This window comes from Chiloscyllium plagiosum, unplaced genomic scaffold (genome assembly GCF_037043375.1).
Source record: "Chiloscyllium plagiosum isolate Xiang-an unplaced genomic scaffold, Cpla_swu_hap1 HiC_scaffold_5, whole genome shotgun sequence".
NCBI classification, from domain to species: Eukaryota; Metazoa; Chordata; class Chondrichthyes; order Orectolobiformes; family Hemiscylliidae; genus Chiloscyllium; species Chiloscyllium plagiosum.
Genome location: NW_028270143.1, coordinates 67,060,455 through 67,075,201, shown reverse-complemented (window position 1 = coordinate 67,075,201; position 14,747 = coordinate 67,060,455). Strand labels below are relative to the sequence as shown.

Sequence of the window (14,747 nt, the reverse complement as noted above, 5' to 3'; positions counted from 1 at the left end):
TACAAACAGCAAGCGACTCAGCACCAAAGCTTGCCACATGCCACAGGAAACAGACTTCTACTCACAAAATCAAACTTCAACATCAACCTCAGCCTCCTGTCACTAAGCCAATTTTGGATCCCATTTGCCAAATTGCCCTGGATCTCTTAAGTTCTTAACTTGTCAGAAACCTTAATGATGAATCCCACATCAACTGCACTACTGTTATCCACGCACCAGGTCACATCTTCAAAAAACTCAGTCAGACATGATTGCCCCCCTGAAGAAGCCATGTTGAATATCCTCGAATAATCCTTTTCTCTCCAAATATAGATTAATTCTTTCTCTCAGTTCTTTTTTTACAAAAGTTTCCCTACCACTCATATTAGTGGTACTCCCTATCACTGGCCTATGGTTCTTGATTTATTCTTATCAGCATTCTTGAATGATGGTACCATAGTAGTTGTCCTTCAGGCACCTCAGGCACCTCTCTTGTGCCCAGACATGGTTTGAAAATGAATTGTAAGGTCCCTATAATTTCTTCCCCTGCCTCCCAGAACAACTTGGGATACATCTCATCAAGAGTTGAGGATTTATCCAATTTTAAGCCTCTTAAAATCTCTAAACCTTCCAATGTCTCATTGCTAATTTGTACACACAGTCCCCCTCTTCGACTTCTGTAATGTCCTGTAATGTATCTAAAATTTCTTTCTTCCTAGTGAATACGAAATCACAATATTGATTTAAAACCCCATCTCCACTATTTTCCCTTCATCCTTACAAGAATCTGTTGGCCTTGTACCTCAAACTTTACCATCCCAATTCCTTGGTTGACAGAATCCTACCCAAAGAGACTGATTTTAATCTCTGTATAAGTGGATGGATTTTGAATGAATTAAACTTTGAGCAGGAGTCTGTTTTTATTGGCAGTTGACAACAAACCAGTGTGTTCAAAACAATAAGGTAATGTGGAGCTCTGCTGGGAAAGCAAATGTTGCATCTCTGGTGGTGCAGATAGCAAACAAACATTGTGGCAGAGTGGAACATAACCCTTGCATATTTGGATAATGTGAGTTTCTGTTCTCAGCCACCCCATAACTAGGAGTCAATGCCACTGAGTTTCCACAAAAGTAGAGTGCTATATTGTGCTGCAAGGTTTATTTTTAACCATCTGAAGAGTAATTAGTAAATTTCACATACAGAACACCTGCCATGTAGAGTGACTGAGTGCTAGTTAATCACCAAAAGTCAATATACATCTCTGAAGAATCAGTCACTTTTGACGAATGAAATGAATTTTAGAGGATGTAGAGGGTTGCTAATATCAATAGATAAGTAATCCAGCACCCCATGTTAGTGTTTGGGGAACATAAGTTCAAATCCCACCATCATAGATAGTGAAATTTGAATTCCATAGTAATCTTTTTTCAATAGTGAGCATGTAACCACTGTCAATTGTCATCAAAACCCATCTGGTTCATTTTAGGGAAATGAATCTGGCCCAAGATGTGACTCCAGACCCAGAGCAATGCAGCTGATTCTTAACTGCAGTCTGACAGTTAGGAATGGAGAATCAGTACTGGCCCAGCTAGTGAAGTTCAAATCTCAAGAACAAATAAAAACATAGGGGAATAACTTTATAGGTTGTCCATGAGAAATTGCAGAACACACTTGGTAAGGTTTCTTGGAAGATGATTAATAAAATGCATCATAGGCAACATTGTAATATGGGTTGTTGTTTATTTCGAAGGTTAAACATAGGATGAATTATGATTTTCTGATTGATCTCATAATGCAAGTGTTGTATTAGGAAATGGTCTGAAAGGGTTAATGTTGAAGAATGTACTAAGATTAACTGTCTAATGATGTCACACAGTTTTGGATGGAAAAGATACAGTTTGATTTGAAGTCCTGATAGAGACAAATGTGGCAATCCTGGTTCCTGATTGTTTTTGCAATTATGCCGAACTAGACAATGTGACCTGTACCTATTGCTGAGATGCATTAAACTACATCTTGTCAGACTATTCTTAGACAAGTGCTGTTTCTCATTAAGATTCAACAGTTGTTTATACTCAGTCACTGCTACATAGACAAGCCATTAGTCACAGGAAGGAGGATTGGTGATACCACGTTACCCCAATCATGAGCTATCAGTAGTTGGTACCACAGTATACAATAGCAAGCATTGTTTCCAAGGATATATACTGGGACTTCAAATTTTCACCATAAATATGAAAGAATAGGGAACGGTTCACCTAAGTTTGTTGATGTGACCATGATAGGGTGTAAAAAAACTGACCATAGTTTCACTGGATCAAAAGGTTGCTGCCTTATTAGAGACAGAGAGAGAAATGACTGATGGCAATTTCACTTGAAAGTCACCAAACTCCAGGCAAGGGAAGAGGTTGAGAAGACACAACCTTCATGGTAACCTCATCCAGTGCAGGAATTGAACCCATACTGTTGGCATCATATACATTGCAAACCAGCCATCCAGCCAACTGAACTAATGACCTCTGTGTAGGATGCAGTTGTGTAGATGGGAGGAGGAAATTACAAAAGGAAATAGCCAGACTTATTGGGTCAGAAGAATTATGGCAGATGTTATCTAATTTGGCAAAATATGAATTCATCCACTTTGGATTTGAGAAAAACATAGAACAAAACAGCGCAGAACAGGTCCTTCGGCCCTCAATGTTGTGCTGACCTGTGAACTATTCGTCCCCTACACTATCCCATCATCATCCATGTGCTTAACCAAGGATTGTTTAAAACTCCCTCATGTGGCTGAGTTGACTACATTGGCAGGTAGGGCATTCCACGCCCTTACCACTCTCTGAGTAAAGAACCTGCCTCTGACATCTGTCTTAAATCTATCACCCCTCAATTTGTAGTTATGCCCCCTTATACAAGCTGACGTCATCATCCTAGGAAAAAGACTTTCACTGTCTACCCTATCTAATCCTCTGAGCGTCTTCTATGTCTCTACCAAATCCCCTCTTAGCCTTCTTCTTTCCAATGAGAACAGACCTAAGTCTCTCAGCCTTTCCCCATAAGACCTTCCCTCCAGACCAGGCAACATCCTGGTAAATCTCCTCTGTACCTTTTCCAATGCTTCCACATCCTTCCCAAAATATGGTGACCAGAACTATACACAATATTCCAAGTGCGGCCGCACTAGTGTTTTGTGTAGTTGCAGCATGATATTGTGGCTCCGGAACTCAATCCCTCTACCAATAAAACCTGATACACCGTATGCCTTCTTAACAGCACTATCAACGTGGGTGGCAACTTTCAGGGATCTATGCACATGGACTCCAAGATCTCTCTGCATGCCCACACTACCAAGAATCTTTCCATTGACCTAGTACTCTGCCTTCCTGTTATTCTTCCCAAAGTGCATCACCTCACATTTAGCTGCATTGAACTCCATTTGCCACCTCTCAGCCCACTTCTGCAGTTTATCCAAGTCCCCCTGCAACCTGTAACATTCCTCCAAACTGCCCACTACACCACTGACTTTAGTGTCATCTACAAATTTACTAATCCATCCACCTATGCCTGTGTCTAAGTCATTTATAAAAATGACAAACAGCAGTGGTCCCAAAACACATCCTTGTGGCACACCACTAGTAAGCGGACTCTAGACTGAGTATCTTCCTGAAGAAGGGCTTAGGCCCGAAACATCGATTCTCCTGTTCCTTGGATGCTGCCTGACTTGCTGCGCTTTTCCAGCAACACATTTTCAGCAGCTATCTTCCATCAACCACCACTCACTGTCTTCTTTCAGAAAGCCAGTTTCTAATCCAAACTGATAAATCACCCTCAATTCCATGCCACTGCATTTTCTCCAACAGCCTACCAAGTGGAACCTTATCAAAGGGCTTTACTGTATCCATGTATACCACGTCAACTGCCCTACCCTTATCTACATGCTTGGTCACCTTCTCAAAAAACTCAATGAGGTTTGAGAGACACGACCTGCCCTTGACAAACCATATGGATTATTTGAAATAAAATTGTTGCTTAAAATCTTATCTCTTATAGTCCTTTCCAATACTTTCCTACAACAGAAGTAAGCCTCATTGGTCAATAATTACCTGGATCATCTCTACTGCCCTTCTTGAACAAGGGCACAACATTTGCAATCCTCCAGTCCTCTGGTACTAAACTTGTAGACAATGACGACTCAAATATCAAAGCCAAAGGCTCTGATATCTCCTCCCCAGCTTCCCAGAGAATCCTCAGATAAATCCCATCTGGCCCGGGGGACTTGTCTACTTTCACTCCTTCTAGAATTGATAACACCTGTTCGTAACTAACCTCGATCCTTTCTAGTCTAATATCTCATATCTCATTCTTCTCCTCTATAATATTCTCCTTTTCCTGAGTGGAAACCAATGAGAAATGTTCGTTTAGCACCTCTCTGATCTCCACAGGGTCCACACTCAACTTCCCACTTCTGTCTTTGACTGGCCCTATTCCTATCCTAGTCATTCTTTTATTCCTCACATACCTCTAGAAAGCTTTAGGGTTCTCCTTTATTCTATTTGCTAAAGACTGCTCATGTCCTCTCTTTGCTCTGCTTAACTCTCTCTTTAAATCCTTCCAAGCTGATCTGTAACTATCCATCGCCTCATCTGAACCATCTTGTCTCATTAACACATAAGCCTCCTTCTTCCGCTTAACAAGAGATGCAATTTCTGTAGTAAACCACGTTTCCCCTACCTTATCACTTCCTCCCTGCCTGACAGGGACATATCTATCAAGGACATGCAATATCTGTTCCAAAACAAATCCCATTTTATTTTTCATGGCTAAATATAGAAGCAGTGCAGGAGCGAGAAAGGTTTGGACATCCATGTACACAAATCATTAAATATTAGTGCAGTGGTAATATCATTTTGACTTACCTTGCAAAAGTGGGAATTTTGTGCAGTAGTTTGGGGAGACCCCACCTGGAGTACTGCATTCAGGATAGACACTGAAAATTGGGAAAATAATGTGATGCTCCACAGGGACAAAAATCCCATGCATTTTATGGGCGAGGCTCAGACATGAAGGACTACCAGTTGGGAAATCTATGGCGTATTAGCTATGAAACTGTATCATGGTTTGAAGATGGTTTGAAGAGGTAACAAGTAGGTTAGACCAGGGAAACCCAGTGGATGTGGTCTATCTAGACTTTCAAAAGGCCTTTGATAAGGTGCCACACGGGAGGCTGCTGAGCAAGGTGAGGGCCCATGGTGTTCGAGGTGAGCTGCTGGGATGGATTGAGGATTGGCTGTCTAACAGAAGGCAGAGAGTTGGGATAAAAGGTTCTTTTTCAGAATGGCAGCCGGTGACGAGCGGTGTCCCGCAGGGTTCGGTGCTGGGGCCACAGCTGTTCGCATTATATATTAACGATTTGGATGAGGGAACCGGGGGCATTCTCGCGAAGTTTGCCGATGATACGAAGTTAGGTGGACAGGCAGGTAGTACTGAGGAAGTGGGGAGGCTGCAGAAGGATCTTGACAGGTTGGGAGAGTGGTCCAGGAAATGGCTGATGGAATTTAACGTGAGCAAGTGCGAGGTCTTGCACTTTGGCAAAAAGAATAAAAGCATAGACTACTTTCTAAATGGTGAGAAAATTAATAAAGCCAAAGCACAAAGGGATCTGGGAGTGCTAGACCAGGATTCTCTAAAGGTAATAATGCAGGTTGAGTCCGTGATTAAGAAAGCGAATGCAATGTTGTCTCTTATCTCAAGAGGGTTGGAATATAAAAGCAGAGATGTACTACTAAGTCTTTATAAAGCTCTGGTTAGGCCCCATTTGGAGTACTGTGTCCAGTTTTGGTCCCCACACCTCAGGAAGGACATACTGGCACTGGAACGTGTCCAGCGGAGATTCACACGGATGATCCCTGGAATGACAGGTCTAACATATGAGGAACGGCTGAGGATACTGGGATTGTATTCGTTGGAGTTTAGAAGATTAAGGGGAGACTTAATAGAGACATACAAAATAATACATGGCTTGGAAAAGGTGGATGCTAGGAAATTGTTTCAGTTAAACGAGGAGACTAGGACCCGTGGACACAGCCTTAGAATTAGAGGGGGTCATTTCAGAACAGAAATGCGGAGGCATTTCTTCAGCCAGAGAGTGGTGGGCCTGTGGAATTCATTGCCACGGAGTGCAGTGGAAGCCGGGACGCTAAATGTCTTCAAGGCCGAGATTGATAGATTCTTGTTGTCTCGAGGAATTAAGGGCTACGGGGAGAACGCTGGTAAGTGGAGCTGAAATGCGCATCAGCCATGATTGAATGGCGGAGTGGACTTGATGGGCCGAATGGCCTTACTTCCACTCCTATGTCTTATGGTCTTATCCAGTTGTGACAATGTGTACAGAGCTCGAAGATAAACTGGATAGTGGTAGGTGGTGTAACTGGATCACCGAATTAAGATTGTCCTGTTTGAATTGAGGACTTCAATAAGAAAATAAGGATTATCTTCAGTATTGGTTGATGATTGATAAAGGCGCGTGACTCCAAAGGGACACTGTTTAGTACTGAAAATAAATGAATACAAAATACTCTCTTTTATATTTAACATTTTGACTCATTAATTGTGAACTGTAATATGTTCCTTTCTACCTGTAAATGGGCTTTCATTCTTTGTTTGCTTTTTTTCCAGCCTGGATTACAGTGGACCATCAAGAGAGTTTTTCTTCCTCTTGTCACAAGAACTTTTCAATCCCTACTATGGTTTGTTTGAGTACTCAGCCAATGACACATATACTGTACAGATCAGTCCAATGTCAGCGTTCGTAGAAAATCATTTGGAATGGTAATGTTCACTTTTTCTTTATCTTGCTTATGTCCAGAAACAAAAAATTGCCATGAAAGCTAAATTCCTCACAAAGTTCATTGCAGAGATGAACAGTATTCAAAAACGTTTCTTGTAAAATCAGCTAAAAGATAATTGGCAACTATGTTTAAACAGCTCCAGTAAACAAATAGTCAAATCTTTATTCTTGCAGTTCTCCTTTTGAATTATCTTGTGTCTCATGCCAGGGTAGTGACAGTCTCTTCAAGTTCATGTCCAAATAAACATTCTTTGTACTTTTAATTTTTTTAAAAAGGTTGTATGTGGTCTGTATCTCTGTCTTGTTTACGAAGCAGAATCAGGTACTCACACTACCTTAAACCTCTTTTAATTCCTTTTGGGGTAATGTCCACATATGCTGTTAGATTGGAAGGTTGGTCTGGCAACACATTTCCAGTAATTGTACTTTCCAGTAATTGGGTGGCTCGGTAGTTTAGTGGTTAGCCTACCAGGAACTCGGTTCGATTCCAACCTTGGGTGACTGTCTGCGTGGAGTTTGCACATTCTCCTGTGTCTGTGTGGGTTATTTCTGGGTGCTCCAGATTCCTCCCACAATCCAAAGATATGCAAGTTAGGTGAATTGGCCATGCTAAATTGCCCGCAGTGTTCAGGGATATGTACATTAGGTGCATTAGTCAGTGGAAATGTAGAGTAGTAGGGGAATAGGTCTGGTTGGTGTAGACCTGTTGGGCTGAATGGCCTGTTTCCACATTGTAGGGATTCTAGATAACTTAAACACAAAATAAAGTAAGTTTAAATGATTTTAATTTTGCTAGTTCTATTTATTTTTAGAATAAATAGCTGGGGGTGAGTTTCTGTAGCGGTTCTCCCAATTGTTTGTAGCCACGATTCTGAAAGACTTACAAAAACCTCAGGGTCACAGTGTGTATGATTTTCATAAGGTTATAGCTGCTCGAGGTGCTGAAGTTCAGGGAAATCTCAAATGGGAAGTTGCCCCTGAAGAGTTTAGGAATTCAAAGAAAGGAAGTTTTAAAGGAGATTTTTCTTTAGAAAATCCTTTGGAGGTTTTTTTCAGCCTTGGACATCTTATAAAACACATATTTATTTCAACCTCAAATATAAGTCATAATGCTCAATTTTCCCAGCTGTCTGTCGGCTGCTGCTTGATCCACAGAGGTTCCCAGCAGCTGTGATATTTACAGAAGCAGCTTGGATTCGACATGAATCAGAAAAATTTGGATGAATCATTAAGGGTTCTGTTGTAAACAGATTAAATTGTTACTGTGTTAACTTTTTGTTTAATTTCTTGGTATATTTTAATTTGCAGTTAGTGAGAACTATCTTCAGACCAGAAAATATTTTAATACTCTGTGGATAATGTGAAACAACTTTATAAACAAGCCAGTTAAAACACACTTATCACATGACAACAGGTGGTACATCTCATTTGAGGCTCTTATCTGACCTTTGTATAAAACCATGTCTGTGCCCTAGCACTGTAAGTCTTGGCTACTAAGAAGAAATGACAGCAGTAGTGACGTTACCAAACTGTTGAGAAAAACTACACTGATGTTCATGTCTTTGGCCTAAGGTCATAGGACATCACTAATTTTCCTCCTACATGCCACTGAGACAGCAAATCTAATCCAACTGTTTTCCAGGTCAATTAAAACAATGGTTTGGGAGCATTCTTTATGTTTACATAAAATGTAGAAACATAGAAACAATAAAGATAGGAGCAGGAGGAGGCCATTTTGGCTTTTTGAGCCTGCTCTGCCATTCATCATGGTCATGGCTGATCATCCAACTCATTAGCCTAATCCTGCTTTCCCCCCCTAACTTTTGATCCCATTTGTCCCATGTGCTATATCTAACCACCTCTTGAAGGCATCAACAAGTAGTTGATGGAGACATCAACAACTTCCTGTGGTAATGAATTCCACAGGCTCACCACTGTTTAGGTGAAGAAATGTCTCCACATCTATGTTCTGAATGGTGTACCCCGAATCCTCAGACTGTGACCTCTGGTTTTGGACACACCCACATTGGGAACATCCTCCCTGCATCAACCCTGTCAAGTCCTGTTAGAATTTTGTAAATCTCTATGATATCCCCTCATTCATCTGAACTCCAGCAAAAACAATCCTAACCTAGTCATTTCCTCCTAATGCGTCAGTGCTCCCACCCCGGGAATCAGCCTGGTAAACCTTCGCTGCAGTCTCTCAAGAGCAAGAGCATCCTTCCTCAGAAAGGGACACCAAAACTGCGCACAATGTTCTAGGTATGGCCTCATGAAGGCCCTGTATAATTGCAACGACACATCCCTGCTCCTGTACTCAAAGCCTCTTGCAATGAAAGGCAACATTCCCTTTGCCTTCTTTACCATCTGCTGCATGTGTATGCTTACCTTCAGCGACTGGTATACAAGGACACCCACGTCCCCCTGCACATTCCCCTCTCCCAATTTACAGCCATTTAAGTAGTAATCTGCCTTCTTGTTTTTGCTTGCAAAGTGAATAGCCTCAAATTATGCTGCCATTGATTTTCCCACTCCCCCAAACTGTCCAGATCATGCTGAAGGATTTCTGAATCCTCATCATAGTTTATCCTCCCACCAACTTGGTATCATCTGCAAACTTTGAGATATTTTACTTTTGAAATATTCATGAATTGAAATTGTCAACTGCATTCTTTCAGTGGTGTCACGCATATTTAAATTAATGTCTTTCATAAGCAATATTTACAAGTTCTTATTTCTTAGTAATGAGGATTAACCACTGTGTATTCATTCCCAAATGCATCAGTAATGAGTCAGTTGCTCAAGGAACAATAGAAAATGTTTGTGCTGAGATGGTCAAGATTGAAGAATATTGAAGACCATTGTTATTACTTCAGAAATCATGGAGTATTTCCACAGAACAGTTGAACAGGAGATTAAATGGATGGAGTAGGGTCTATCAAAACATGGCATACCCGTGGCATCATTTTGTATGCCAACATTGAGTTAATCTGCAAGTGTTACCTCTAGATGTGACTATTTCAATGCACATCTGGCCAGCCTTCCAGATTTAACTAGGAGAAAGTGAGGACTACAGGTGCTGGAGATCAGAGCTGAAAAATGTGTAGCTGGAAAAGCACAGCAGGTCAGGCAGCATCCAAGGAGCAGGAGAATCGACGTTTCGGGCATAAGCCCTTCTTCAGGAATGAGGAGGGTGTGTCAAGCAGGCCAAGATAAAAGGTAGGGAGGAGGGACTTGGGGGAGGGGCATTGGGAATGCGATAGGTGGAAGGAGGTTAAGGTGAGGGTGATAGGCAGGAGAGGGGGTGGGGGTGGAGAGGTCGGGAAGAAGATTGCAGGTCAAGAAGGCGGTGCTGAGTCCGAGGGTTGGGACTAAGATAAGGTGGGGGAGGGGAAATGAGGAAGCTGGAGAAATCTGCATTCATCCCTTGTGGTTGGAGGGTTCCTAGGCGGAAGATGAGGCGCTCTTCCTCCAGGCATCGTGTTGCCATGGTCTGGCGATGGAGGAGGCCAAGGACCTGCATGTCCTTTGCGGAGTGGGAGGGGGAATTAAAGTGTTCAGCCACAGGGCGGTTGGGTTGGTTGGTGCGGGTGTCCCAGAGGTGTTCTCTGAAACGTTCCGCAAGTAGGCGGCCTGTCTCCCCAATATTGAGGAGGCCACATTGGGTGCAGCAGATGCAGTAAATGATGTGTGTGGAGGTGCAGGTGAATTTGTGACGGATATGGAAGGATCCCTTGGGGCCTTGGAGGGAAGTAAGGGGGGAGGTGTGGGCGCAAGTTCTGCATTTCTTGCGGTTGCAGGGGAAGGTGCCGGGAGTGGAAGTTGGGTTGGTGGGGGCTGTGGACCTGATGAGGGAGTCATGGAGGGAGTGGTCTTTCCAGAACGCTGATAGGGGAGGGGAGGGAAATATATCCTTGGTGGTGGGGTCTGTTTGGAGGTGGCGGAAATGTCGAAGGATGATACGATATATCTGGAGGTTGGTGGGGTGCTAGGTGAGGACCAGTGGGGTTCTGTCCTGGTGGCGATTGGAGGGGCGGGGTTCAAGGGCGGAGGAGCGGGAAGTGGAGGAGATGCGGTGGAGAGCATCGTTAACCACGTCTGAGGGGAAATTGCGGTCTTTGAAGAAGGAGGCCATCTGAGTTGTTCGGTATTGGAATTGGTCCTCCTGGGAGCAGATGCGGCAGAGGCGAAGGAATTGGGGATATGGGATGGCAGGGTGGGAGGAGGTGTAATCTAGGTAGCTGTGGGAGTCGGTCAGTTTATAGTGAATGTCCGTGTTGAGTCGGTCGTCCGAGATAGAAATGGAGTGGTCTAGGAAGGGGAGGGAGGAGTCTGAGACAGCCCAGGTAAATTTGAGGTTGGGGTGGAAGGTGTTAGTAAAGTGGATGAACTGTTCAACCTCCTCGTGGGAGCACGAGGTAGCACCGATACAGTCATCGATGTAACGGAGGGAAAGGTGGGTGGTGGTGCCACTGTAGTTGCAGAAGATGGACTGTTCCATATATCCGTCGAAGAGGCAGGCATAGCTGGGGCCCATGCGGGTGCCCATGGCTACTCCTTTGATTTGGAGGAAGTGGGAGGATTGGAAAGAGAAGTTGTTCAGAGTGAGGACCAGTTCAGTCAGTCGAAGGAGGGTGTCAGTGGAAGGGTACTGGTTGGTTCGGCGGGAAAGGAAGAAGCAGAGGGCTTTGAGGCCTTCGTGATGGGGGATGGAGGTGTATTGGGACTGGATGTCCATGGTGAAGATAAGGCATTGGGGACCATGGAAGTGAAAATCATGGAGGGGGTGGAGGGCGTGGGTGGTGTCCCAAACGTAGGTGTGGGGTTCTTGGACTAAGGGGAAAGGACCATGTCGAGATATGCAGAGATGGGTTCGGTGGGGCAGGAGCAGGCTGAGACAATGGGTCAGCGGGGCAGGAGGTAGAAACGGGCGGTACGGGGTTGTGGGACGATGAGGTTGGAGGCGGTGGATGGGAGATCCCCTGAGGTGATGAGGTTATGGATGGTCTGGGAGATGATGGTTTGGTGGTGGGAGGTGGGGTCATGGTCAAGGAGGCAGTAGGACGAGGTGTCCGCGAGCTGGCGTTTAGCCTCAGCGGTGTAAAGATTGGTGCGCCAAACTACCATTGCGCCTCCCTTGTCTGCCAGTTTGATAGTGAGGTTGGGGTTGGAGCGGAGGGAGCGGAGGGCTGTACGTTGCGAAGGTGAGAGGTTGGAGTGGGTAAGAGGGGTGGACAGGTTGAAGCGGTTAATGTCGCGGTGGCAGTTGGCTATGAAGAGATCGAGAGTGGGTAAGAGGCCAGCACGGGGTGTCCAGGTGGATGGGATGTGTTGGAGGCGGGAGAAGCACCGCCTTCTTGAGCTGCAATCTTCTTCCTGATCTCTCCGCCCCCACCCCCTCTCCGGCCTATCACCCTCACCTTAACCTCCTTCCACCTATCGCATTCGCAACGCCACTCCCCCAAGTCCCTCCTCCTTACCTTTTATCTTAGCCTGCTTGGCACACCCTCCTTATTCCTGAAGAAGGGCTTATGTCCGAAACATCGATTCTCCTACTCCTTGGATGCTGCCTGACCTGCTGCGCTTTTCCAGCAACACATTTTTCAGCTTCCAGATTTAACCCCTTATAAACTTGTGGTCTTCTAAAACCATCATGTTTCCTGTCTCCATATTCACACCCAGTTCTTTCATCCAACAACAATGTGCTTGCTAACTTAATATATATTGACTCCCATTTTAGCATATATCAATTTACAAATTCTCACCCTTGTTTTCAAATCCATTCTTCAATTGTGTGTCATGTGCATTGCTGATATTAATTGCTCCATTTGAAGCTGTGCCTTTATCTACCAAGGCCCTCAGCTCTAGAATTCCCTCCATGTACCTCACCAACTGTCGACCTCTCTTTTAAGAGCTTCCTTAAAACCTACCATTTTGACCAGGTTTTGGTGATCTGCCTAAATTTTCTTTTAGTCTGATGATAATCCTGTGGAGAAGTTTTACTTTATTAAAGCTATTATATATATGTATTAAAGTGATAGAAGTGGACAGAGTCAGCATGGATTTACAAAAGGGAAATGATGTACCACGAGCCAATGTTTAGTCCATGCAATTATACGGGGCAGTGAATAGATACGGATTGCTCAAAGTCAGCATAAACCCACTGGGTGAAATGCACTAAGTTGTGATTGCTGAAGAAATAGGCTACTGATCATTTCATGTTCTCTGATGTTTAACTATCCCAGCTTGGGGTGACACTATTACAGTAAAAAGCCAGGTTTTGTAATGTCTTAAAAAGCAAGCAACTTTGGGGTTCGTATTGTAGCTACTGTCACTTCAACAGCTGGTCAGTTATGATGTAGCCATGAAAGAATATACACAACATCATGTCTTTGCAGGCCTTTAATTGACAAAATAGAAAGACTGATACCAAATCAAAAGGCTATTGCAAATCTATTCAAGTAATGTTCAGCAAGGCACACTTCACCGGCATAACCACATCTTTTGGATGACAGATGGCAGACTTGTGGGACAAATTGTCTCCTGTGAAATATGATTAGGGGACTTATCTATATTTGGTGGAAGAAGCAGTACAAAAGCTAAGATGCCCCAGTTAAGTTGAAGTCAATGGAAATCAGGAGGAAATCCCTCCTCTGGCTGAAGTCATACCTACGAAAACAAAAATGGTTGTTGTTGTTGGAAGCCAGATAGCTCTTTAGGGGTTTCTCAGAGTAATGTACCACATCCAAATATCATCACCATCTACAACTCCACAGACAAGGAAGCAAGCTGTGCCTTCTTGCATCAAGTCCTGGATGACATTCGGGTTGGGACTGACATGTGTCATTCACTAACCATCTCTGACAAGACACAGAAGCTCTTTTAAGGCTTCACTTTTAGCTGCAGCCAAGCATTATTGAATTTTCTGCCCCTGTATCTCCGATTTTGAGAGGCCTGTCACTGCTGGTTCACCATAAGGTTATTCAAATAATGCCCAAGAAGTGGAATGGTATAGGTCTCAAACAAATGTCTTTCTTAGCCTTATGCAATTAGACACAAGAAAATTAACTCCAGAATCATTTTCTCCAATAAGAAAAGTCTCAGAAAAATGATCACCTTTTAACTATTTTATGTAGCTGCATAATTTGAATTCATATAGAAGTCACCTTATAAAAAGAGCTTTGCTTTTATTATTTATGTTATAGAAATAAATCAAAGGTTTTTCTTCTGCAGTTCAGATATTTGGCTACATGCTCCTGTTTTCTGGCTAGAATTTTGTAAAAGAACTGCTGTCCAGTGCACTTTGTTAAATATTTCAGGTGTTTCTATAAATAGGAGCATTCAGCACATACCAGAAATGTATGGTTGCTGTGCTAGAAGTAGCATTTGTTCCAGTTTTAATCTTGAGGGACTTCTGTGCACAATGAGGATAGTATTGACATCAGCTTCAACTTTGGCAGCAGGGTTGTAAAATAAACAAGCTCTCATTGCTACCTCTTGAGGTGCTGACAGCTCTGACAGAGATGGTTTCCTCAGTCACATGCAACAGCAGCAGTACTAACAGTGGCAGCAAGAGTGAGTAACGGGAGATGATGGCCATTGCTATTATCACTGCACTGTTAATCCAGAGACCCAGTTAATCTTCTGGGATCCGGTGTTCGAAGCCTGCATGTGGTGAAATCTGCATTCAATAAAAATCTGTAATTTAGGAACTAATGATGACTGTGAATTCATGTTGATTGTCAAAACAACTCCATCTGGTTCACTAATATCCTTTATGGAAGGAAATTGCTATCCTTACCTGGTCTGGCCTACATGTGACTCCAGACCCACAGCAATGTGGTTGATTCTCAACTTCAGTTAAGGGTGGACAATAAATGCTGGCCGAGCCAGCAACATTCTCATCCTGTGAGTGAATACA

General features: G+C 43.4%; 1 protein-coding gene and 1 long non-coding RNA gene across 12 annotated transcripts in view; one reads left to right on the top strand and one right to left on the bottom strand.

The window, feature by feature from the left end:
• The window catches only part of LOC122549923 (E3 ubiquitin-protein ligase HECW1-like), a 464,685-nt gene that overhangs the window by 362,949 nt on the left and 86,989 nt on the right, over positions 1 to 14,747 (top strand). For all 11 annotated transcript variants that reach the window (XM_043690154.2, XM_043690156.2, XM_043690157.2 and 8 more), the window contains one exon: positions 6,655 to 6,807. In XM_043690154.2, the coding sequence (XP_043546089.2) occupies positions 6,655 to 6,807 (153 nt within the window). The remainder of the gene's footprint in view (positions 1 to 6,654; positions 6,808 to 14,747) is intronic.
• Positions 1 to 14,747, bottom strand: part of LOC148149956 (uncharacterized) — a 132,141-nt gene that overhangs the window by 53,308 nt on the left and 64,086 nt on the right. The gene's annotated exons all lie outside the window — the stretch shown is intronic.